The following is a 23,803-nucleotide window of genomic DNA, read 5'->3' on the forward strand; positions in this document are numbered from 1 at the left end:
AAAAGAAGAGACCTCGCTGCAGCAGGTATCTACTGCTGCATTGGCTGGGGAGAGTGCAGAGCTGCAAACTAAAGGACAGTGACACGCACACATGCTCTGCTCCTGGCAGCAATGCTGCAATGAAAAGATGTTGCATTCAAAGAAATCTGACCAAGAATCATGCCCATCAGTACTCTGCCTATATCCAATCACTGAAAACGCTTAGCGGTGAAAATGCGGTGTATTTGAAAAACTAGTCTGTGTCGTTCTGTGTCACCTTGTGTGCTCAGCTGAAGTTTGACTGCAGAGCTTCCTAGCTGACAAAAAGTGATCTGCCCCCCAGTGGAAGGATTTGGAATAATAGAGGAGCAACTTAAAAGTGAGCTTCCTGGGATTTGTATTTTCTGCAGAAAGGCAGTGATGAGAAGACAACAGCAGACAAACACCAGCTCAGAGTTTTTAGTTTTATTTAAGGTTCATTTTTCCAGACCTGCAGAGGACAGTTCACTTCCTTTAAGCGCCTCAAATTTGTCGTTTTGTTTATTTTTTCCTTGCAACATCATGTTAAAACCCATTGTATGACTCTGTGTTGGTTTCTCCTGGATGACTTTGTTCATTTTGTGAATACTGTTAAATAGAGAACAGCAGGGGGGGAGGATGGGGATCAGAGAGACAGAGCAAGATTGAGAGAGAAGAGAGCGGTAGAGAGAGCGAACACAGATCAGAATTAAGACTTCAAAAAGAAAAAAAGGTGGTGGTCAGAGAGGTTGATTTCAAATCCTAAAGGCTCCTTAAATCACTACTACAGTACTTGGTATTGTCTTGCGGCACCTTCCTTTGTGACACATGATCAGATACAGTTGTCAAAGTCATGTACAATATTGCATATTTTTCAGCAGTCCTGATGCTCTCCTTCCTATCGCTCAAGCTTCTCTCTCACTCTCTCTCATCTGTCCATTTTAAGGCCTCGTTTAAGCCCTCGTGGGTCAAACAAAGGGACCTGTTAACCCCTTTATTACCCTCGTTAGTATTCGACATATCCTCATCCATCTAGTCATTGTCCTTACTAAGTGGTGGCTGTCCATGTTAGGGCTAGCTATTGTAGGTACCACACAGTGGCACTGTGAGTCTAACCCTAGTGCTCAGGATGTGTGCCACGATCTCCCAAAGCCCTGGCTCCCTGCGGTTAGGCGATGCTCTATCCTCTGATACAGAGGTTCAGCAAAATTTTCCCTCCAGCAGGACGGGGCCAATGGGAGTTCCCCTCGACTAAAGAGAATGTGAGCCAAGTGGCCTCTCAAAGCAGGCCATTTGTGTCCTTACCTAACAGGGAGCCCATGCATAGCCTGTGCCCTCAACTTCCCCGTCTCATCTGCATTTTGACCTTTACTAACCAATTCTTAGCTTCTTTTTTTGTTTTTGAGGTTTCGTTTTATTTATTCATTTTTGAACCCACTCAACAAAAAGCTAAGACCAACCCCTCTTCTCTCCAGCCCCCTTCAGACATGCGCTTCTTTTTGTTAATCTTACACATCAGCTAAACGTCTAGATGGTCACTTTTTCTGTATTTCAATCACCGTCTTGTACGGCTGGACCTGACGGCATTTACAAATCAATTTGAAGTTTGATTGCAAACAGGCATGTTGGTGGATAGGCACGCACACGATGATGATTCACTAGGAGGCGGCTCTAAACAGCAATTACATGTACACAATGATAATTTATCTAATCGACTCCTTTTCTCATTCACAATGTGATTACTACAATCTTCTTTGATGTGATTTGCCTATTTCCAAAGACAGATCTGTCTCGATGCCTGTGTGTAAGAAGCAGGGTACGGTAGGAGAAGCAAAGCAGCAAGTCTTTTCTTTTTTTTGTCTCCCTTCCCTTATTTATCTGAATAAACATAAATATAAAGGTGACTCAAGACAGAATGACAACTCCCTTTGAACGAGGTGATGTCACGAATCCCATGTCTGAAAAGGGCTTCCCTCTATCATCTCTCCTTATTCTCGACACAACTGTAAGAATTAACCGTTTCACAGACTCCTGTTAAACTGGGGAGGATGAGGGTCTTTGGGGCAAAGCTTCAAAGAGCAGATTCACAGCTTGGTTCATTCCTCGAAAACTAATCAAGACTTCAACTTTCAAAAACACAAATGCTGTTCATGCTTAATTATTAGTTACTTTTAAAATAAAAAGACCTCACATCAGCTAATTTGTTTATTTGCCAGTTTGTGGAGTTAACTCTCATGTCACCACTGGGTGCTCGATCCTATATTGATTCTTGTGCTCTCCGTTAACAGTAAGCTACATAATGAATCCCATGTTACACCCAGAACTAGGTCTAAGGAGTGGTGAATGCAGCAGACAAAAAGGTACTGATAACTTGTGTGCCACAAACAAAACAAAATAAAATGCCTTCAGAGTGGACAAAAAGGAAGGATGAAGAGAAAAAAGATGAAAGCATGTTTGTTACTTTGTTAATTTTTCATACTCTGCAGATTGGTGTGTATTGCATTGGGAGGGGGAGGGGGGAGGGTACAAGATGAGTGGGTATAAAGTGGTAGTGGGGCAATGGATGGGTGTCTGCTGTAGTCTATGTTCAGTGGCGGTCCACAGCAGCACTCTGTAGCAGCTCTGTGGAGGGCTGTCCTGGGGGTCTGAAGGCGGTCTGGAAGCCTGGGGGAGGGGAGTGGAACTGACTGGCGGGATTGGCTGTGGGAGGGGGAAGGTAGGGAGCCCAGCCGGCGGCGGCTCTGTGGTGAAGAGGGATGTGGGCATCGAGGAGGCTGCTGTGGAGGGGCTGGGGAGTGGGCATCGCTGAGCTGGCAGGGCCGTCCATCTCTGTGAGCGCCTGCAGGGATTTAAGCCAGTGTGGTGGGTTATCGTCCTGGAGGCAGTCTAAACTGTTGCCGGCTGAGGCTGGGATGCCTGCGGGGAGTTATGGAGAGGGAGGACAAGAGATGAGTGATGGCAAAAAAAACACCACAACACAAATCTGACATAAAGACAATGATTTTTGTGATCAGCTGCTTTGTTGAAACATTTAGAGTAGTGCTGTCATTGGTGACTTTACTCATCATTTCTATTCGATATAACAATATATTGCTTATATGACACATCAAAATGGAAAAGTTATGCAACTTCATTTGAAAGGCTTTTCTTAATCATGTAGTTAAGACACTAAATCAGTTTAAAAAACACTTTAAAATGTTTTTTGTCTTTTCTGTTATCAGTCATAATAGCTGGCACACATTTACGCTTTATGCTAAAAAAATGAAACTCTTCATACTTTCTTCATTTTGTCATCCAAAGCTGTAAAAATTTCAGAACTCCAGGGTTAGTCTTGTGTGAGCTTGTCGCTCGCGCTCCTCCCTCTGCTCAAAAATGTCATAAATGACCACATTGTGCCACTTCTATGATAGTTAAAAAAGGAGGAAGCATTTTGATGCCTGTAAAATATTTATGGTGCTCTTTCCTTGCTATTATTCTGCTAAATACGCTGATGGAATTTCCCAGGATATGTTTGACATTCAAATCAGACGTCATACCAAACTACTCATCCTCACTACCAGACCAGATGGAAAATGACTGCTTACAATTATGACTTGGCGAAAGATAATAACTTGATTTCCATTACCACAAAAGACAAAACAAAAAAAGAATCTAATAACTCATCCATGATTTGTATATACCCAGTTTTAAACTTGCTTAACCCTTTAGAGCCGATCGGAGCGGGAACGCTCTGTTATGCGTAACTATTTTTAAATCCCAGTAGCACTGCAACCACGTAAGCTAGCGCAAAAAATTTTTTTGCATATGAAACCGGAGGAGTTGTACTTACATCTGATGCCATCAGCTTGTCCTAGGTCACGGTTTCCTTCCACATAAAGCTTTGCAAAAACTGCATAAAAAGCGCTTGCAGGAACAAAAACATAATATTCCAGAAACACGCTTTACCGATCCGATCAGCTGTCCATAACACTTCCTACGTTGGAATAGACGTCAGCGCGAACTTTTGCATTTCCGCCATTACCTGGCCGAAACCGGAAGTGACGTCATTTTCGCGGAAATGTAGTCTTTTTTGCGATCAGGGCCTCAGGGCCTATACTGCTCTTTTTAAAAGTTATCTTTGACTTTATGACTTTCTGTGTCGTTTCTGGGATGCTTAGGACTCATATTGCACTGCTGGAAATAGTTTATTTTGATGCATATGCTGCTTTTTTGCAAATTTGCAGTATAATATTTATTTTCGTTTTTCCTGCAGTGTATAAAAATTGGTGTATTTCAAAAATAAAACTATGAAGACACTCAAAATAAATTTCCTGTGGTGGAAAACTATTTTGTGCAACTTTTTTGTATTTACAGTTTTGAGGGATAAGCCTCATAAATTTCTCTAACTACAAATATATGTTAAAAAATCAAAAACGATTTTCAATTTTTTTGTAGTTTATTGCACTTTTTTGCAATTTATGTAATTACTATGCACTTAATGAATACATATTATTAAAATCTGGGCTATAATGGTTGTATTGATGTATAGCAACTTGAAATGCTCCCAAAAATGGCTCCACAGCATGTAAAAATATAATATAAGCTCTGGCGGACTTGGTTCTATGGTAGGTCTTAAAGGGTTAAACGTGTCAGCCTTTATCATGTTAAATATTAAATATCAAGTAATTTCACTAATAGTGCTGATGTTTTTACAGACCAATCTTTTAGGACTAAACAATAATTTCAAACAAACAAAAGCCCAAACCAGTTATTTTGGATTTTTGCTTCATAAAAGATGTGAAATGTTGCTGTGAACTAATTGCCAACCTGTAATAATAGCGGGGTCCATCCAACTGCCTGTGCCGTCCCAGCTCAGGCTGTGCGACATGCCTGCAGGTCCAGCTGGCCCACCAATGTGGTTAACACTGTTGGAGGATGAGGAGGAGGAAGAGGACGAGGAATTTGGGAGGCCCCCAAAGTTGATATTAATGTTGGGCAGAAGAGCCCTGAGACCATCCTGCCACTCTTTCACATTTAAGCCGTCTATAGAGCTGCTGTTTTCTACAAGAGAGAAGTAAACAGACATGTCAGCTCCTCAGGTGTTTTTGTGTTTAAGTACAAAACTGCATCTGCCAGCAAAAAAAATATCAATACATGCTAATCAAAACAAGTATCATAATGCCATGCCGCGGCACACATGTGCTGTGAAATTAAATAGCTTGTTGATTGTCTGTTTTACATGCACTACTGCAATGTGACACAGAAAGGTGCCAAAGTGACCCACGGGTCTGGTACCTGAGATGGGGATCCCTCCCAGCCCTGTGTTGTGCTGAGGCGGCAGATTCAGGTCCAGAAAATTACTGTGTGAGGCAGCACTGGCTGAGTGGTTCAAGTGTGTGAGGTTATTCCGTGTGGGCACGCCCAACCAGGGGTGTCTGGCAGCTGGCTGCTGCTGACTGGCCTGGCTGTTGTGAGTGCTGGGGAAACTGAAGGAGCTGTAGATGGTTCTGTGGTGCTGTGGGACACGTGGGAGGCCACTGGGGAAGTGATGGGAAGCGCTGGGGTTAGGGTTGGAGGGTGGCAGGCTGGGTCCATGGTTGCTCCCCTGGGTGAGGGGCCCTGGGGATGAAGGGCTCTGATCCTGTACTGACAACTCCTTCTCTATCAGGTCGGCCAAAGCCTTGCGAGTCACATCGAAAGGATCAAAGCCCAGGTCGTCATCCTGCTGTTTGCTGGATGAGCCAAAGCCAAAGGCCGCCTGCCAGTCTGTGGAGGACGACACTGGTATTGTGTCTGAAGGGAGAGAAAACACAGAGGTTATAGGAGACACAAAACTTCGACTACCTGATAAACTTAGATGATAAAGATTACACCTGCAATAGTTTTGAAATTTCCTTACATGCAAATTAAACAAACTTCCCCTTTTTATTATAGTCTTATACGTTTGAGCTTGAATAGGTATTAGATACATTAAAATTTAAGTGCAACTTGTGCCTAAGCATTTTCTGCTTATCATTTACATTACCGGCATTAGTTATATTGGCTCAATGTTTAGAAAACGGAACATTTTTCAACAGAAAATTTAGAATACAGCAGATAGAAGTAATCTAAATGTTTGACAGCTAGATTAAACATGGTGTTATTCTACCTGATGTGAAGAGGCTCTGTGGTTCAGGGGTCATAGGCCAGTCGGAACTGCCGCGAGGGGAGCTGGGGAAGGGTGGCAGACCAGCAGGGAGGGGGTTTGGATGTCTGAAGTTACTGTTGTCTGAAAAGAGTGACTGGGACTCAGCTGCAGCACCCTCAAAGGGCGAACGGGCTGTGATGTCTGACATGCTGATGGGCACTACCAGGCTGGGCTTAGTTAAACCCGGGGGAGGGGAGGGCGAGTCACTTGTGGGTATCTTTATTAAAAAAGAAAAAAAAAACCAAGAAAGAAGAAAATGTTTGTGAAGTTGTCCTTATTACTGCTGATTCATACTCAGATTTATATTCAAACAAAAGAACCACAGAGGTTGGTTAATGCTATATTACCTGTTGTAAAGTCTCGCCATTTACCATGCCGATAGACTCTGGAGGTTTGTCACTGGGACTGCAGGTAGAAAATTTATATATAGACAGAAAAAAAAAAAAGGTCATTGCAAAATAAATACACAATTGCTTTATTCAATAACATGCAAGTCCTTTTCCGGAGGAAAAATCCATGTACCTGTTACTGTCACAGTTAGAGGAAAAGGGGGACAAGGCAGTACGCTGGCCTGGACCTAGCTCTGTTTCTAGCCCATCTGAAGTAATAGCTTCTTGGTCTAGATAGTCTAGCAGTGGAGGGGACTTGCGGTCTTCTGAAAGCCCGTTGGACAGTTTGTTATGCCCTGACAGCGTCGGCCACCCATCTTTACCATTGCTACTGTTGGTTCTGTTACAAAGCAGGACAGAAATTAGCCTCCGCTGCACTGTGAGTAAATAATAAAAATACAACAAATCTAAATATTAATAAAAACCAACCTCTGTGTGGAGTTGGATTTACTCTTTGACTTTTCTGTTCCACAAGCTGGAGGTTGTAGAAAGCTAGGGTTAATTTTATAGAGGTCTTGGAGGAGTTTTTGCTCATACTCTTGATGTTTTCCTGCCTGAAGAAACAACATAACATGGGTCAAAAAGGTGCTTTAAACCACAACTGACTCTCATTGTGGGAAGAGGAAAAAAAAAAAGTGTACCTGCATCTCCTCTTTAGTAAAGCTAGCTGCTTCATCCCCCAACTCATGTAGGTACATACAATCAGGTTTGGGACACTGCATACTTTTGAGGAAGTAACTGCAGTATTTTGTTGTGCCTAAAGAAGCCTGCAAAAGAAAGAAATAGAAGAAGAAGAAAATTTTACATAGAAATTCATACTAATTCTTTTCAAAGAATTCTTTATCTTCTCTGTGTAATCTACATTGTTTACAATGACGTTTGTGTTAAATAGCTAGAAGCAGAAAAGAAAATGAAGAATAAAATGACTAATTTTTGTGCACTTTAAAAGACTACTAAAATCACTAAAAATTAACAAAGATTTTTGGGTCAACTTCTCACCTTGAGTGTTCTGCCATCAACAACCACATTGTTCACACACTGTATTGCTCTTAGAGCATCTTCAGAGCGGATGTAAGTAACATAAGCGCTGGCACTAGGCCCCTAAAAAACAAAACAGGTAAATAAACATGCCATTGATGCGGTTGCATACTTTTATGAGCTCACTGTAGCTATGAAAGAGGATTTTCATTATTAAATTGCCGTTTTAACCTAATCCACCCTCCTCACCTGTGAACCTGCGTAAGATGTGCTATTGTTGATGACCACTTTATGGATTTTCCCAAACCTCCCAAAATACTCCGGCCGTTTTAGGACCTGTGGGTAAAACACAGCAACACTTGTGACAAAGTGCTGGAGATACTGAGCTCTTTCAAACTGAATATTCAACAGAATCACGAATCACGAGGAAGCTGCAGGTAAAAACATTTAAATATACATAAAGATCATTCTCCAACAAAGTACATTTAAACTTCACTGCATCTGTCAAGCCCAAATCTACAGTGACACAGCCACTTCCTTAGCTGCATCAAACTGAATACCATAAGTTTCAACGCTCCTGTCACAGGTAGCTGAAGTGTAATGTCAGCATTACACTCACCTCTGGGTCAGCGAGTCGCTGCGAGAGCCCCACCACAAACACCAGATTTCTCTGGACCACTCTGACACTGGCCAGATGCTTGCGGTTTTCTGTCACCTTTTGCTTCTTCTCATTCTGTTTCTGCTTCTTTTCATTCTTTATCCTTTGGATCTCCTCCTGTGACAGAGGCTTGTACACAGCAGGGTCCTCTGGATAAGGCTACACAAAAACACAAAGAACTGCGTTACAAACAGAAATATCTCCCATTCAAAGGAAAAAAAATTACTAATTTAAGGCATGGTTACACACAAGCTACACCTGTGTAGTTCTAATTACATGATGTCTCCTCCAACAAGACTGCTGAGCCAGACAAATCATCCTCCTGTTTAATGAGCTTAATGGCATCTACATCCATTTCACCTTTCTGCATGCGGGGCAGAGGCCGTTCTCATCTGTACGGATGCGGTGCCAACAGAAGCGGCAGATCTGGTAGCCACAGGTGCAGGGGAAGAAGTTGACGTCATCAATCTCCAGCGGCTCCATGCACAGTGGGCACTCCATGGGGTCGTCCTTCATTTCAGGGCTGTGGGACATCCTATGGCGCAGCAAGGCTGAGTACTGAAGCGGATCACAGAGCACAGGGCTACCAAAACATAAATGAAGAGTATAAGAGCTCCACTCAGAACTGACTAAATATAGCAAGCAATATATTTACAATTTATTTAGAATGACTGAACTTGTTGTCAGTGCAGATGCTTAACAGCAGAAAGGTATAGCAGTTTCAATTGAACTTCCAACGTGACAATATATCAGTGAACACGCCAAAATACTTTTAATTGCATTTTTAAATGCAATTTTTTGAATGCCAAAACAGTTACTTAAGATCACCCAGCATTTTAAAACAACGTTTTTTAATCAAATGACAGCACAAAGTAGAGAAGCACCATTATAATAGCTAAACATCAGTATCAGCCTAGTTGATTACCTGGAGATTTTTAAAACAATCTGGTCAAGATTTTTTGCTTCTTTTGTAAAAAAAAAGAAAGAAAAAAAGACAAAAAAGGGGGGGAGGTATAAATGAAAACAACAACACACCCACCCCTATCGGCATCAGCTATAGGCCAAACTGTTATTTCAAACATTGTATCAGCTCAGGATTTCAGTGCTTCCCGAGTAATACAGCTGAAAATCATTGTGCTACACACAGAGCTGTAATATTTAAGTGATACATCAAAGATTAAGAAAAAGGTGTCAACAATTGACACATTTGTGTCTCAATACTATTTCAAACGGTCCTAAATTAATATATCCGACCGTTTTCGTTAGTCCTCAATAACAGTTAAATATATCTGAGTGTGCTACATCGCGCAAAGAGAAACACTCATCGGTAACACCTCTACAGATGACCACGAAAAGGCTTGAATAATAACGGGTCATTCTGGCCTCCACAGATGGAAGATTTGTTGCATTCTGTTGAGGTCTTTTCATTGGGCGGCACTGGTTTTTCTAGCTAGGTCTAAAATAAGCCAAATGGGTGTACGTACCAACCCAATCCTTAAAAAAACAGAACTAATGGTCGCAAAGTGATAATGCGGATGTTGTGGTATCTTTCTTGGGCTGACACGTCATGGTCGACGTTAAAGACAAATACAATAAAATAGGTTTATTTAGGAATGAATCGCCTGTTGTTGGCATTTAAACACCAGCCTGTTTTCTACGTGACAACACCGCTGCCAGCAGACGAGCCCATCGAGAGCTCGATAAAAACCTAAAAGACTATAGACATCCAATGCCGGGCAGCATTTTCGCAAATAACCCTACACGTACACGGCTATCGCCGTTTAGCATTTTCACTCGCAGACATCCCCACTAAAGTCGTGAACAAATCGTGTTGGCCAAGCTGGTAACTTTAGCTGCTTAGTCTCCTGGATCGTACGTTATGACAGATGTTATTTGGCTAACCACGGGCTAAGCTAACATTAGCCGCGAACTGGCAAAAGACGCCGGTCTGATTGAGACCAAGTATTCCGTGACAACTGCGATGTTAATCACAAATATAATGCATGTGGACATGAGACGTTCCCCAATATTGACGTTCGTAGTTTAAAAAAAACGTATGACATAACGTTATGGTGCCCTCCTATATAAAAAGTGACAGCTTGCTTAAGCTAACCCGTAGTTAGCCGGCTACATTATCAGAGTGTACGAGGGTTTGGAGTTGAGCTGACGACGAGGCCTTACATAAGCTAACACTGAACAGGGAACAAGTTGTTGGCACTATAAACAACTGTCATTGCTCAAACGACATTAAGATTAGCTGGGCAGAAATTCATGAAGAGTGAGAAAACTTTACAGTCAGTCAGTAAAATCGCAACAGACATAATTGCCCTTCATTTATTGAGGCAGAATGGAAGCTGGCTAGCTCAGCTAGCAGCTTGGTTAGCGTTACTTACCCTGTCCGTATTTAGCTTAGGATTCCTCTCCAAGGGAGTCACACTAAATTGGGCGGGGACTGCGAGCCAATGTATCTGAAATGTCAAAATATCTATAGAGGGTTACGTAAGATACCAGTAGTTGTGTTGTTCTGTTGTAATTAAAAGGCTATAAAGATATTTTGCCCCTTTCTTTTCTTGGTATTGTGGAGACAATTTACGCTCAAACCACCATCTTAGCTAGCATTATAGTTGGGAGGAGGGAGTGGGGCAAGTATTCAGTGCCACTGAGTCTGCGCAGATGGGCTGATGCTTTCAGGGAGATGTAGTTTTTACATTTTCCCATCGTTCCATTACGTTCAAGAGGAATGTAGTTCCCACTGCAACGCACTTACGAAGAAATTTTGTTCGCCATTATTTTCTAAATTCAAAATGCATATATTTTAAATCAGCCGTCATTACTATGTTAGTTATATTCAACTTTTTACATATCATTCCTTTGCACTACATTTAGATTTTGTGTTATTTTTCGCCATTATTTTATTTTCTACACTATTTTATCTTTAGCTCCTTATGTGTACTTTTCATCTATCTATCTATCTATCTATCTATCTATCTATCTATCTATCTATCTATGTCTTCTTTTGCACTGAGATAATTGACACTCAATTTCGTTGTTCAATGTTTGTTTCACTCCTACAATGTCATTAAAGATTCTGATTCTGATTATTTAAGCTTTTTTTTTTTTTTTTAACAGATTTTATTCAATATATAGTTGCGGTGACACAAAAATATAAAGGAATATCTTACCCATCCAATATTATAGAATCTTGTTTTTATATGTTATTGTGTAAGCATAATTAAAACATAAATAGAAAATATTTATACAAAAACACTGGTTCATAATAACTTGCTTTCCGTCTGTCCTTAATGTAATGTTTTTATAGATTCTTTTGTATTTAGTGCCTTTCACAAAATCATCATAGTAATTATTCAACTGCAAGCCATTGACTGTCTCATTCTTTAGAAATCAAAGCACCAGAATGCCCTTGAATTCATAATTTTTTATAATCTGTTTATTGAACTTGGTTATCATATGGCTGTATAAAATTAACAAAGCTGCTTGACATATTTTGCAAGATACAATTATTACAGAACATTAATAATCAAGGAAAATTAGAATTCAATATTTTTTCTTTTGTTCTTTATAGTTTCCTCGGTCACAATACACACAGTTTCCATAAGAATATTACAAAGCTAACACAATTTTTTATTATTTTTTAATCAATCCACACAAGGCTTGGTTTGGGCCAGGTCTGAGTGTGGACTTTGTTGGGGTTTACAGCATCTAAAGTGAGCATTGGAGCGATGGGGTGCGGGGATGCCAGAGATGTCCTTGCAGCCAAGAGTCCCATCCGAACACAGCTGTCTGTGTCTTTCCCCAGGACAATCCCTGCCATTAAGGCACCTGCAAGACTGGAAACAAAGGGGAGATGAGAGTCTTTTGTTTGAGTGTTTCACCATCATTTTGTGACTCAGTGAAAGAATGCCAGTGAGATGGGGAGAGAAAGAGGTCATAGAAATTGAAAAGTGGATAAAACTGCAGCAGAAGAAACAAAGGAAATGAAAGTCAAATAAGAACAAGATGGATGAAGTAGGTCAAGCAAATTTTTAGCACCTATCTCCAGCTCCCGACACATTCATTATCTCCTCTGGGGTCACAGCAAGTGCTGGGTAGTGGAGACCACAAAGCTGCCTCTTCTGCAAACAGAAGCAGGAAAAAAGCCATTTTTACCACTACTGTCAGAGCAAATCGTTACAGGCTGGCATGAAGACCATCCTTACCCTCTTCTGTTTTCTTGGCTGCAAGTTGACTGTGCCTTCATCATACTCTCCACACAGCAACACGCCATTAGCCCCTAGAGTCACCACCAGGCAGTGAAGATGTTCCAGAAGAGGGCGCGAGAGAGCCACAGCAACACTGAGCGTCTCGTCGAGTGTGCTCGGCAGCACTGCCGCAATACAAAACCACATCCTCAGCTTCCGTCAGAGTATTTGCATTTTTGACAAGAGCTCTAACATCAATAGCAGAGGGTGTGAATTTGTTTTTTGATGGCTTTCGCTGATAAAAGAGGAGTAACATAGTTTACCTTCAGGTGTTTTGACACCCAGTGTTTTATTCATGGTGCACAGCTCTGCCAGGTTTGGAGATGAATAGGACAAAGACTTCCAGGCATTTGAAAGGAAAGGCTTACAAGCCTTTTCTGAGTCGGTCGGTTCATACCAAACTGCGATACATATGGAAATCTTAGTGTTACAATCAATAAAAGCACATTTTTGAGATTTTTTAGAATCATGTCTTTCCATTGGTTACCATTTATGTTGCGCTTTTCAGCAAAACAACAAACATAGTTGATGGTTGAGGTGGGAATGTTACCATCCAGACACACGAGTGTGGCTGATGAAAGTTGCGTCTTGAATTGTGACACCTACAAAAAATTATTCAGTGACAGAATATTGAAATGGTAAGTACAGCGTATTTAGCATTTTGTAAAACCAGAGGTTCTTCACAGGGGCTCAGGGAAAACAATGGCAAAATGTAAATCAATCATTTCATAAATTTAATAAATCAGTCAGCAAATTGAGAAAATATAACTGTCCAAAACTGTACAAAACCCAAATACACCAACCAAGCATTTTATTAGGTACATCTTGCTACGGGGTTGGGCCCATCTGCCTTCAGAACTGCCTTAATTCGTAAATTCAACAGCTGATGAGGAGCTTTTGCTTCTCCACATCACAAAGGTGCTCTATTGGACTGAGAACTGGTGACTGTGGAGGTCATTTGAGTAGAGTGAATTCACTGTCATGTTCAAGAAACCAGTTTGAGATCATTTGAGCTTTGTGACACGGCGTGGCGACCTGCTGGAAGAAGCTGAGAAAATATCTTAGCAGCCTGAGCCATTGATACAAGGCATGATCATTCAGTGGTTTGATGTTGCTTATTTCAAATGCTGGCCCCAAATCACCACCAGAAATCAAGACTTATCAGACCAAGCAATGTTTTTCCAATCTCCTGCTGTCCAATTTAAGTGAGCCTGTGCAAACGTTAGCTTCAGTTTCCTGTTCTTAGCTGATAGGACTGGAGCCTGGTGTGGTCATCTGCTGCTCCATACTATTCAGAGATGCTCTTCTGCATACATTGGCTGCAACCACAGATTATTTGTGTTACTATAGCCTTTGTGACCCACACAAATATGTGGTCAAAATTGTGAATCAAGTCTTGTTAAATATGTAGGCAATCATGGATGCTTCACTTTGTTTACTGGTATGATAAGGTTCAAGAAGTCCTCCAAGTTTTGTATTGCAAATGCATGCATATCACTTTGGACAGTAGATGGCAGTAGAGTACCTTAGGACTGAATAATAATAATAATAATGGATTGGATTTATATAGCGCTTTTCAAGGCACCCAAAGCGCTTTACAATGCCACTATTCATTCACTCTCACATTCACACACTGGTGGAGGCAAGCTACGGTTGTAGCCACAGCTGCCCTGGGGCAGACTGACAGAAGCGAGGCTGCCATATCGCGCCATCGGCCCCTCTGGCCAACACCAGTAGGCAAGTTGTTGTTGTTGTGATATTTTGATACCATGGTAGCATTTACAGGATATTGTTTTGTAGTGATATTATACAGAAAAGAGTTACTCAATAAGGCCCATTTACTAGTTGTTTTTCTCTTTCTCTGTGACCCAAGAATTGATGTGTAAGAATCACAGGCTGGTACCCCAAGGTCGAAAATACCACAGAGACGAGACCACTTCCTTACTCCCATCCTCCCTTCCTTATCTTTTATAAAAGAGCTTGTTAAAAGCCAGGTGGTTTGTTTCAGAATTCACTAATGAAAGAACTCTGTATTCTATGTCTAGGAGTGTATTTTGCTGGGATGATCATAAATTGTAGCTGAACTGATAAACTACACACAGGATACTTCTTTGCTCAGAAGGCAGGAAGACGTTTCCTTATTTGGTCTGTACCGGTTTGAACTGAGAATCTGCTGACACACGAACCTTTTTTTCCTCTATATAAGCTGTTTTGTACTAAATAAACCTTTGAGTTGGTTTGGGAAGGCAACCTGAAGCAGTCTGTGTTTCCTTGTTCTCCCAAGCTACTCCCGGCGCTGTAACTAACCCGCTGAACGGCATACCTGAGCGTTACTTTGAATAATTAGGAATCTTATAAGGAAAGGACAAAACTCTGCTTATCGGTGCTCACGCCTTGGAGGGAAACCGGGACGGAGATTTTCTCTTCAGTTGTGCACTGAGTTGTGCACATAGTTCTGGCAAGACTGACCAGGCCAACTGCAGCGTGTTTCCTCTGCACTATTTCTCCTGTTTTACAGGGCAGTAATGTGCTCAGCCAAGTATACAGTTCCTGTATATACAGTTCCCGTATACTTGGGTAACTTTGCCTCTGTTGCAAGTGTTTTTGTGTACCATGTCTGTAAAACGTTCTTAGTTGGGTAGGTCATCTTAAAATTTATGTTTTAATCATGTCAGAAGCTAGCTTGTCTGAAAACATACAAAGCCAGAAAGCTATGAGTACTGCCACCACAAATGTTAGCAAGTACATAAGAAATGAATGTGGAGTTCTTCCATAATAAGACACAAACACAGTGCAGTTCTGTTTTCGTCTTAATAAATGTCCTTACCTTTAGATCCTTTATCATATGTAATTTTTTTTTAAAATTTGTGTACTGTGGTCTCTCGTTTATCGCGGGAGTTACGTTCTAAAAATAACCGGCAATAGGTGAAATTTGTTTTGCCTAATGCGCCTTATAATCCGGTGTGCCTTATACTTCTACCTTACTTTAGCATGTCCAGAAGTCCAACAGGTGCCTTTGGCAATGCAAACGTTTCGTCGACATTGTTGTGTTTGTTGGGGAGAAATCTTACAAACATACAGTACAGCACTTCAGAGTCACACTGCTAGCGATTGAAGATTTATGTAAATTTGACAAGCTCACCGCATTCTGTACTGTACAGGAGACACGGCACCAAGGAGACTGACAATGGTCTACATATATCTATATCTATATCTATACATAAAGCATGCAAAACAGCGAGGCCGCAAAAGGTGAACCGTGTTATAGCGACGGACCACTGTACATAAAACTGGTGTCAAAATTTGTGTTTGAATATGCTTCACAATATTGTAATAGAAACAAAGACAGCGCAATGGCACTCAAAGTCATCTATAAGAAAATGTATTTGGATTATTAACCTTTTGACTCTTGAGATTAAAAATGTCTTTTGCAAGAGTGTCCTAATCTGACACCACACAGCAAGAAGAGTTTGGGTTTGAATCTCCTGACTTGCTCAACCCTTCTTTGGGGGATTTCCATGTTCCCCTTGACCCTGTGTGGGCTCACTCTGGTTACTCTGGCTACCGCTCACAGTTAAGTTAATTGGAGGCTCTAAATAGTCAATGGATGTGAGGTAGATAAAATGCATAGTGTTGTGCTAATTTGTGCGTTCAAAAAAGAAGTATAACGTGTGTGGAAAAAAGCTTTTTAAAGTGTCTTTCAGGGGCAAAATCTTCATCTGTTTAAAGTAGATCTATCACATTTGACTGAGGATTCTATATGTGCAGTTTTCATCCCTTTGTGCTTTATGGCTCTTAGCATGAACAGTGTCTGATGTCACTTACATAGTGCTCTGTGATTTGCTGATGAATATCCATGTCTCCCAAACCGAGACTCAGCTCTCCACTCTCAGTGATGACAGCACAGTAGGTTGCAGTGCTGTGCTCTTTGAGCCTGGCCACACCACTTGTGTTCTTACAAAAAGTTGAAAAGGAAAAAACAAATATATTATTTTCATCTTTAAATAAGATTTTAGCCGTGCATGGTATTGACTAAACACCATTGTTCACATACCATATGTTTGCAGTAGTTTAACACTGCATCACTGTTTGAATCAGCTCCAGTAGCTGAAATGAACAGGGTTTCTTGGCCTAATCTGCTTAGAGAGTCTTTAAGGAAACATTCAGAGAAATTACTCACGAAACTCACGAAACTATGTTCATGATGTAAAATATAATCAGATAAAAAAAACAACCAACCAGCGATGTTTCTTCCTACACCACCAAATGATTGACAGACACTTCCTGGGTTAGTTTGTCCAAACTGAAAGAGATAACGGGAGTTCTCAGAACTCAGTCTGGTTCACCTCCTCTGCACTATTGTGGCTGATTCCATGTCGTAAATGAAGCTTACATTAAGTGCTTTTGTTTTTCCCTTGGCGATAAAATCAACATTTATTCCTCCTATCACAACCTGCAACAGAATAGTCATTGCATGCACTGTTATGTATGACTGTTTGATTTTCACTAATTTAGAATTTGAAAAAAATATGTGTTTATACTCACAATATTGGAATCTGAATTGGATGGAAATTTTGACGCTTTTGGAGAAGTTTGACGTTTTAATCCTCTGTCATTCATCTGCTTTGACAGAGCACAGGCTATTTGACTGCCAACTTTTGCGTTGTTATGAATGAGAGCAATGTCTTGAAACAGAACACGTTAAGGACACATTAGTTCTCATACACTGTAGGCCAAAAGTCTCCAACAGTAACATTGTCATGCCAGTCAATCATCTTCGTACTCTCTCTCTTTTTTCACCAAAGTGTTTGATACAATCATGTTTACTGCATAATTTTTTGATGAGCCAGACTTTTGAAAGGATACTGGCCTGAAGGGACTTCCCTTGAGTCAGGGCACTGACTTTTTGAAGAATGAATGGCGTCACATCTTTTCCCATCACACCTTCAGCCCTTGAGATTTCAAAGCGAGAACAGAAAATGATGCTAATACTGATATCAGTGATATTAATCAGTGACTTTAGGATACGTGGGGCATCAGGTATCGTAAAGTGGCCACATTTCAAATCCAAAGTTGGCTCCTGAGAGAAAATCGAAAACAGATTTTCCGTACCTTGCCTCTGCCACTGCAACTTTTATAGCATCTTCAATCTGCTGTCCAGATGCTGCGTGCTCCTCTGGGATGGGCACAGCTAACAGGACGCCACTTTGGAGTCCCAGGGACAAAGAGCTTGCTGAGTGACCAAACAAAACCGCAAAACAATAAAATAAATATCATACAAAAAATAGTAACCCAAACTTGCTGTACAGTGAGTGTCTAACATTCTATTTGCTAAAATGTGAGGTAAAATGAGATAGTAACTAGTACTGAATTTTAACCTGTGAGTGCTCTATCAGTGTTTATTATGGCATAAAATTGTGATATACCAATAAGTTTTGCAGCCTCCTCAGGGTTGGAGACGTGGCATGCAGACCTGAATCCACTTTGTGGAGAGAAGAAAGCTGGAAAGTTCTTTGACTGTCCATAAGTGGCTACACAGACACCCTGTGTCTCCTAGACAATCGATTGTATATACATTTTAGATGAATTCATACAGGTTAAGGATTATAATACACTGATTACTAATACATATTTGCTCTTCATACTGAAATATGCACCACTTTATTAAGCCTGTCACACTAGAATGGGGGGTGTAAAAATTTCTTACAAGGAACTCCAGTGTGCGACCGATGTCCAGAATGGACTTGACCCCAGCAGAGATGACAGCGATGGGAGTCCTACCAAGTTCTGTGAGATCCGCACTGATATCCAGACCTGGGAGATTATTAATCTAATCAGAGAAACTATTTTAAGCTTTTACCTAAATACAGTTAAAGAGACTTTTGAAGTTATCAAACTCCTTCACGTTTACATAAAATCTCAGGACAGTAAGCGACCTTACTGTTGGGACATCCTTCCACATTAAGACCTTAAACAACTGTAACCAGATGTGTCTTTTCTTTACCAACCGTGTGCACAGCACCATCTTTGTTCCTTCCTTTGTGGCAAAATTAACAGAAATGTAAAATTTGCCCACCTGACAACATATTTTGTTTACTCCAAGCACAGCTCTTTGTGAAATGATATGAAAATGTGTAAAAGGTATTTTCAAAAAATGTGGGACTCAGCTCACTGTTCTCTCCATCTCTGTGAACTCCTCCAATACCCCCAGTGACAAAAACAGGAATCCCAGCTCTGTGTGCTGCTATCATAGTGGCTGACACCGTTGTTCCTCCAGAGAGTCCCTGAGAAAAGAACATACATCTAATAAGTGGATGACACTCTGCCAGTATTTCATTTAGAGTGTGATCAAAGTGTCAAAGACTCACTTTGCTAATGACGTAGGACAGATCACGCCGTGACACTTTCTGGGAGATCTTGCTCTGGGCGAGGTGGTCAAGCTCCTCGGACGACAGTCCAACATGGACTTCCCCACTGATGACGCCAACCGTGGCGGGAGTGGCTCCTTCAGCTCGTACAATAGCCTCTACCTCCTTGGCTGTCCTGTATAACACTCCAACTCATCATTTAATCTTAAAACAAATACTACCTTCTGGTACCCAAGTTTGTTGGTAATTGAAGGTCATTTTTGGCACCTCAGGTTATGTGGGTAAGGCATGCCGTGTGTGATAATTGTGCTTTCAAGGGCAACCACGGGTTTGTTTTCTGCCATTGCCTGTGACACAGATGGGTGAATTCTGAGGAGGCAATCTAAAGAAGAAGTAATCATCATTATTTCCATAAACTGGTTATAAACTGTGTTAATATTATAGCTTTTAATATCAGTGATACAGTGCATTTACCCTTTTTGAGCATTGTCTTCTGGCATGTTGTTATTTCTCTTCTTAGTACAAGAGCAGAGACTTGCCTCAGTATCCTCATTTTGTGTGGGTCAACCCTGAGAGCATGAATGATTTTAGTGTCAATAAAGTTGTATCAGGTGATCTTGTTCTTCTGATCAACTTACGTGAATCAAGATGGCAGGTGCTTTTTAGTTAGATAGTTAAAATAACATTTGTACTACAGAGCTGCACAAAAGTCGTTAGCCACCTATCATTTTTAAAAAAATATTTTACATGTATGAAGCCAGATTCTCTTTAGTTTGTGAAGGTCAAACATTTAAAAAAACATTTAAAAAAGGACCTAATTCAAGGGTTGAACCAGTGTTAGCAAAGAAATAATTGTAAATTATATCTTTGGGCACATTGTTACTATCAATGTGCTTTACTATCACAAAAACACATAAATTATTATTTATTTATTTATTAACCTTTATTTAACCAGGAAGATCCCATTGAGATTAAAAACCTCTTTTTCAAGGGAGACCTGGCCAAGATAGGCAGCAGCAGATGTCTCACAGTTACAGAAATTACTCAAACACAGGCAGCAACAACACACATGCAACAATAAGTGAAAGAATACAAATAAAATAAAAATAAAATTCAATAAAATTCAAATAAAATAAAAAGTCAGTTAAAATGACAATCAATCTAATTGAAACAGTTGCATGTTATGGACTTGGCCTCAAGGATTCGTAGTTTAGATTTAAAATCACTTAATGAAATGAATTCAGTCATTTTCCATTCCTTCTGCAGTTTGTTCCAGGCCGAGGGTGCTAAATGGACAAAAGCTCTTTTACCAAGTTCAGTTCGGGCAAATGGAACAGAAAGCAACAAGTAACCATGCGGACGAAGAGAATACCGACCAGCATGTTTCATTACAAGCAGGGAACATATATAAGAAGGCAGCAACCCAAGTATCGCCTTATATATAAAACTGTATAAATGAGAGTTCCTCCGACTTACCAAAGCAGGCCATCCTACCTGAGAGTATAACTCACAGTGGTGAGTCTGAAATTTACAGTTAGTGATGAACCTCAGAGAAGCATGATACACAGAATCAACCATTCGAAGACATTGAGCAGAAGCATTCATATATAGAATATCACCATAATCCAGCACAGGCAAGAATGTTGCAGCAACAAGCCGCTTCTTTGTATTAAAAGAGAAACACAACTTATTTTGAAAATAAAATCTCAGTTTTAACTTCAGGTTTTTCACAAGATTCTCTACATGTGGTTTGAAGGTAAGCGAGTCATCAATTAAGATTCCCAGATATTTATAGGTGTGAACCAACTCTATTTTATTACCTTCAAGAGTGGTTACTGATGGGATTGTTTGGGCTCGTCTCCTTGATTTAGAAAACAACATGAGCTTTGTTTTGTCTGCGTTGAGAACAAGTTTAAGCTGATGTAATGAGTGCTGGACATATACAATAAATGTCAAAGAAAACAGTTTGACAGGCATAAAGTTGTATATTTGCCCAAAAATGTTGCCATGAAGCAGTTTTCATAGCACAATGCTTTGACATGCCATCCCTGCCACACTAAATCAGCATCAGTTTGCATATCATGCAAACAGGTCAGTAGAGGAGCCCATCAGTATCACCCTTTACATCGCCCTGCACTTGGAGAAATCCATCTCATATTGCTCTTTCTGGACTTCAGTTAAGTCTTTAACACCATTTTACCAACCAGTCTAACTGTGTAGCTTGGGCCTGAACTTGGACATCTGTAGCTGGATTTTTGATTTCTAGTGTCAGGCTAGTAAAGCACACAACCGCAATCATCACTCTGAACACTGGTCTTGATGCGTGTGCCAGAGGTGGGACCAAGTCATTGTTTTGCAAGTCTCAAGTCTCAAGTCTTTATCCTCAAGTCTAAAGTCAAGTCTCAAGTAATGTCAGGCAAGTCAGAGTCGAGTCTCAAGTCACTGGTGTAAAAGTCCGAGTCAAGTCACAAGTCTGAAACTTTGAATTTCAAGTCCTTTCGAGTCTTTAAAAAAAAACAAACGAAAAAATAATGTTGCAGTTATGCTAAATGTAAATATTAGACCATGTAATTTTAAAATCTGTGTTTTTCTCAACACATGACAAAATAGTGAACTTAGAAAATATACACAAATTGTGAAATTGCACCTCTTTAAAATGCAGCTCAATTAAACCTAGCTCCAAGAATAATTTTCACCGACAGTTCTGAGATAAGCTGCATGTTATTCTTGGATGCGGTTGTAGGACCGGCTTTAAAATCGCATGACAAAAATATCATACACATTAAAAAAAAACTGCATCACCAACGTAGCCTGGACAACATTTGCTAGTTAGATGAAGTCAACTATCTCATCTTAGCATATTTATATGCATATTTATAATTATACGCTTCTTGGAGTGAGTGCACACACTCATGAAGTTTAGTAACTTCAGGTCACTGCAACAAGCCCAGGTACAGTTTACCGACGGATGGGTGCAGGACCTTGAAATGCACCGTGTAGAACGAAAGACCATCGTACGTATCATAAGTTTACCAGTCTCACAAATTGTCGTCATAAATATACATTCCTTAACCGTTTATTAATAGGACCTTTGAGCTCAATGGTAATTAATTAGTAGTGGAAATAATTTCTGGTAGCATCACAGAAATGTAGCAGTGACAATAATACTGTATGCTGTAATCGTACTGGGCAATTAGTGATACAAAAAACCTGTTTTATCCTGTGAATAAAAGTATATGTTTTTGTCAATGTACCATAATAACAGAAGCGAAACGCAATATTGTGTCAGGACAATTCACTATTTATGCACAATAAACACAATAAATAAAGGAGCATAGCGCGACAATTTCTGTTCAGCGCCAGACTTGCTTGTAACCTATATCACCAATTATGTTAAGAAAAATGACGTATTAACTACTACAAAACTCTGACCTTCGTGTAAATGCTTGGAGCAGACTAACCTGTGAGCTGGAGTGTTCTGGGACGTTATATTTGATCTTTGAATGGCTGCAATCCAGGCCATCCGTCGCGTCTTTGTTACTTCGGAAACATGGCTCGAACAATTTCTCTTCAACGACGTAATCCGATAACAACCGATCTCTTTACCCGTCGGCTTCTCGTGGCTGTCATGCGACCGGCTATTGCAGTTAATAATACAACGGCTTCTTGACATTTTTGTGTTTCTTTTTTATCGCTGTATAACTGATTTTAATTGAAAGCCTGCATGCGCTAGTACCGCTTGCCACGAGTTCCCAGAATCCTTTGCGGTTCTACCCGTGAATGACGTCACATTTTCAATCTCTATATAATATGCATGTTAAATTTTATATTTGGGGTAAAATATCAAGTCTTTTCAAGTAAACCGGTTCAAGTCCAATTCAAGTCCCAAGTCATTGGTGTAAAAGTCCAAGTCAAGTCACAAGTCTTAGAACATTTTTTCAAGTCAAGTCTAAAGTCATAAAATTAATGACTCGAGTCTGACTCGAGTCCAAGTCATGTGACTCGAGTCCACACCTCTGGCGTGTGCAATCATCCAGGCAAGGAAATCCCCCAAAATTGATTCCCATTGTTAATACGTGGTTCTGATTCTGGTCATTATGCAAATGTACTGGTTCCCAAGAATGTGTGACGAACCCTCTCCTGTATGTTCTCTTCCCCGATGATTGTCAACCCGTCCATGTGACAAACTCCATCATAAAGTAAGAGATGCTTCTGGCCCTTCATTTGATGTTTTAAAGGCAGGGAAACAGTGAGGAAGGCTGAAGTATGCCAAATTACAAAAAACTTGGACTGCAAATAAGTGGCAAAAACCTTATAGAGTGATGGCTACAGTTTCTAGTTCTAAACATCATTAGTATGTTAAGAGACAGGTACAACAGTGAGTTTCTACAGCCATCTATAGAATACAATAGAAACTCTGTCATGGTTTGTAGCTGCATTTAAGCCAGTTGGGAATCTTGGCAAAGTTGAAAGTGGAAAGCGTCTGTTTGGCACTGGCTTCATTTCTCAGCATTAAACACATTGACAATGCAGTAAAAGCATACTTGGATAGAAAAACACAGCTGAAAACTATATGTCATGGACTGGACTCCCCTGAGCTCAGACCTCAACATTATTGAAACAGTGTGGGATCCTCTTGACAGAAAAAAGTCAGCAAGACTGTTGCACAATACTGAAAATATTTAATGTCAACTTATCGAAACAAGAAAGAGATTACAAGAGAAAGCTGCTTCAAAGTTGAGAAAAACACATTCTTGCTGCTGAATCAAGCGTTACACACACAGCATTTAGATTTCATGGTTCTTCAACACAAAATGCAAACAGTGACATTAAAAAGGGACTACAGAAAAAATCAAACTCTATTTTTGTCTATAAATTAAAAGCAATAAACTTTACCTTGTGTTTTTGAAGGAAAAACTGTTTAGCCTCCCAAATTTATTCTACCCTACAGTGTGTTTTCTGCCAAAGCAGGGCACAATGCCTGCACA

The 23,803-nt window shown here is 40.3% G+C and overlaps 2 protein-coding genes across 4 annotated transcripts; both read right to left on the reverse strand.

Moving 5' to 3' along the window:
• Positions 1–429: 429 nt before the first annotated feature.
• On the reverse strand, positions 430–10,825 carry cnot4a (CCR4-NOT transcription complex, subunit 4a). Its single transcript, XM_085412613.1, has 13 exons — positions 10,582–10,825; positions 8,549–8,771; positions 8,150–8,347; positions 7,780–7,866; positions 7,552–7,653; positions 7,194–7,319; positions 6,982–7,106; positions 6,686–6,892; positions 6,511–6,568; positions 6,125–6,380; positions 5,272–5,769; positions 4,804–5,037; positions 430–2,913 (listed from the first exon to the last, which is right to left on the reverse strand). The coding sequence occupies exons 2-13, from the start codon at positions 8,720–8,722 to the stop codon at positions 2,585–2,587; spliced, it is 2,394 nt and encodes a 797-aa protein (XP_085268739.1). The 5' UTR covers positions 8,723–8,771; positions 10,582–10,825; the 3' UTR covers positions 430–2,584.
• Positions 10,826–11,536: 711 nt separating this feature from the next.
• LOC146665134 (uncharacterized) lies at positions 11,537–22,488 on the reverse strand. Of its 3 annotated transcripts, XM_085412614.1 has the most exons (19): positions 22,277–22,488; positions 19,290–19,384; positions 19,083–19,197; positions 18,816–18,990; positions 18,620–18,731; positions 18,155–18,261; positions 17,874–18,000; positions 17,560–17,680; positions 17,314–17,399; positions 16,993–17,132; positions 16,841–16,900; positions 16,687–16,750; positions 16,502–16,596; positions 16,273–16,401; positions 12,935–13,049; positions 12,711–12,848; positions 12,406–12,572; positions 12,239–12,321; positions 11,539–12,036 (listed from the first exon to the last, which is right to left on the reverse strand). In XM_085412614.1, exons 1-19 carry the CDS (start codon positions 22,486–22,488, stop codon positions 11,841–11,843), a joined length of 2,337 nt encoding a protein of 778 aa, XP_085268740.1. In that variant the 3' UTR covers positions 11,539–11,840. The 3 variants fall into 3 exon arrangements, with proteins under 3 accessions (XP_085268741.1, XP_085268742.1, XP_085268740.1); XM_085412615.1 differs by lacking the exons at positions 17,874–18,000; positions 18,155–18,261 and having other exon boundaries at positions 11,537–12,036; XM_085412616.1 differs by lacking the exons at positions 16,687–16,750; positions 16,841–16,900; positions 16,993–17,132 and having other exon boundaries at positions 11,538–12,036; positions 16,502–16,578.
• Between the last annotated feature and the right edge of the window lie 1,315 nt (positions 22,489–23,803).

The sequence above is a fragment of the Rhamphochromis longiceps genome, linkage group LG7, assembly GCF_057381845.1.
Source record: "Rhamphochromis longiceps isolate RC_006_pf linkage group LG7, R_longiceps_female_GT1.1, whole genome shotgun sequence".
NCBI classification, from domain to species: domain Eukaryota; kingdom Metazoa; phylum Chordata; class Actinopteri; order Cichliformes; family Cichlidae; genus Rhamphochromis; species Rhamphochromis longiceps.

Excerpts from the sequence above, each read along its gene's own strand:
- cnot4a (XM_085412613.1), bottom strand. The coding sequence starts at position 8,722 with ATGTCCCACAGCCCTGAAATGAAGGACGACCCCATGGAGTGCCCACTG. Across the intron at positions 7,107-7,193 it reads TTACTAAAGAGGAGATGCAG|GCAGGAAAACATCAAGAGTA; the intron begins GTACACTTTTTT and ends TTGTTTCTTCAG. Across the intron at positions 2,914-4,803 it reads GGACCCCGCTATTATTACAG|GCATCCCAGCCTCAGCCGGC; the intron begins GTTGGCAATTAG and ends AACTCCCCGCAG.
- LOC146665134 (XM_085412614.1), bottom strand. The coding sequence starts at position 22,488 with ATGTCAAGAAGCCGTTGTATTATTAACTGCAATAGCCGGTCGCATGAC. Across the intron at positions 18,262-18,619 it reads TCACAGAGATGGAGAGAACA|GTCTGGATATCAGTGCGGAT; the intron begins GTGAGCTGAGTC and ends ATAATCTCCCAG. Across the intron at positions 13,050-16,272 it reads AGCAAATCACAGAGCACTAT|GTGTCACAATTCAAGACGCA; the intron begins GTAAGTGACATC and ends AATTTTTTGTAG.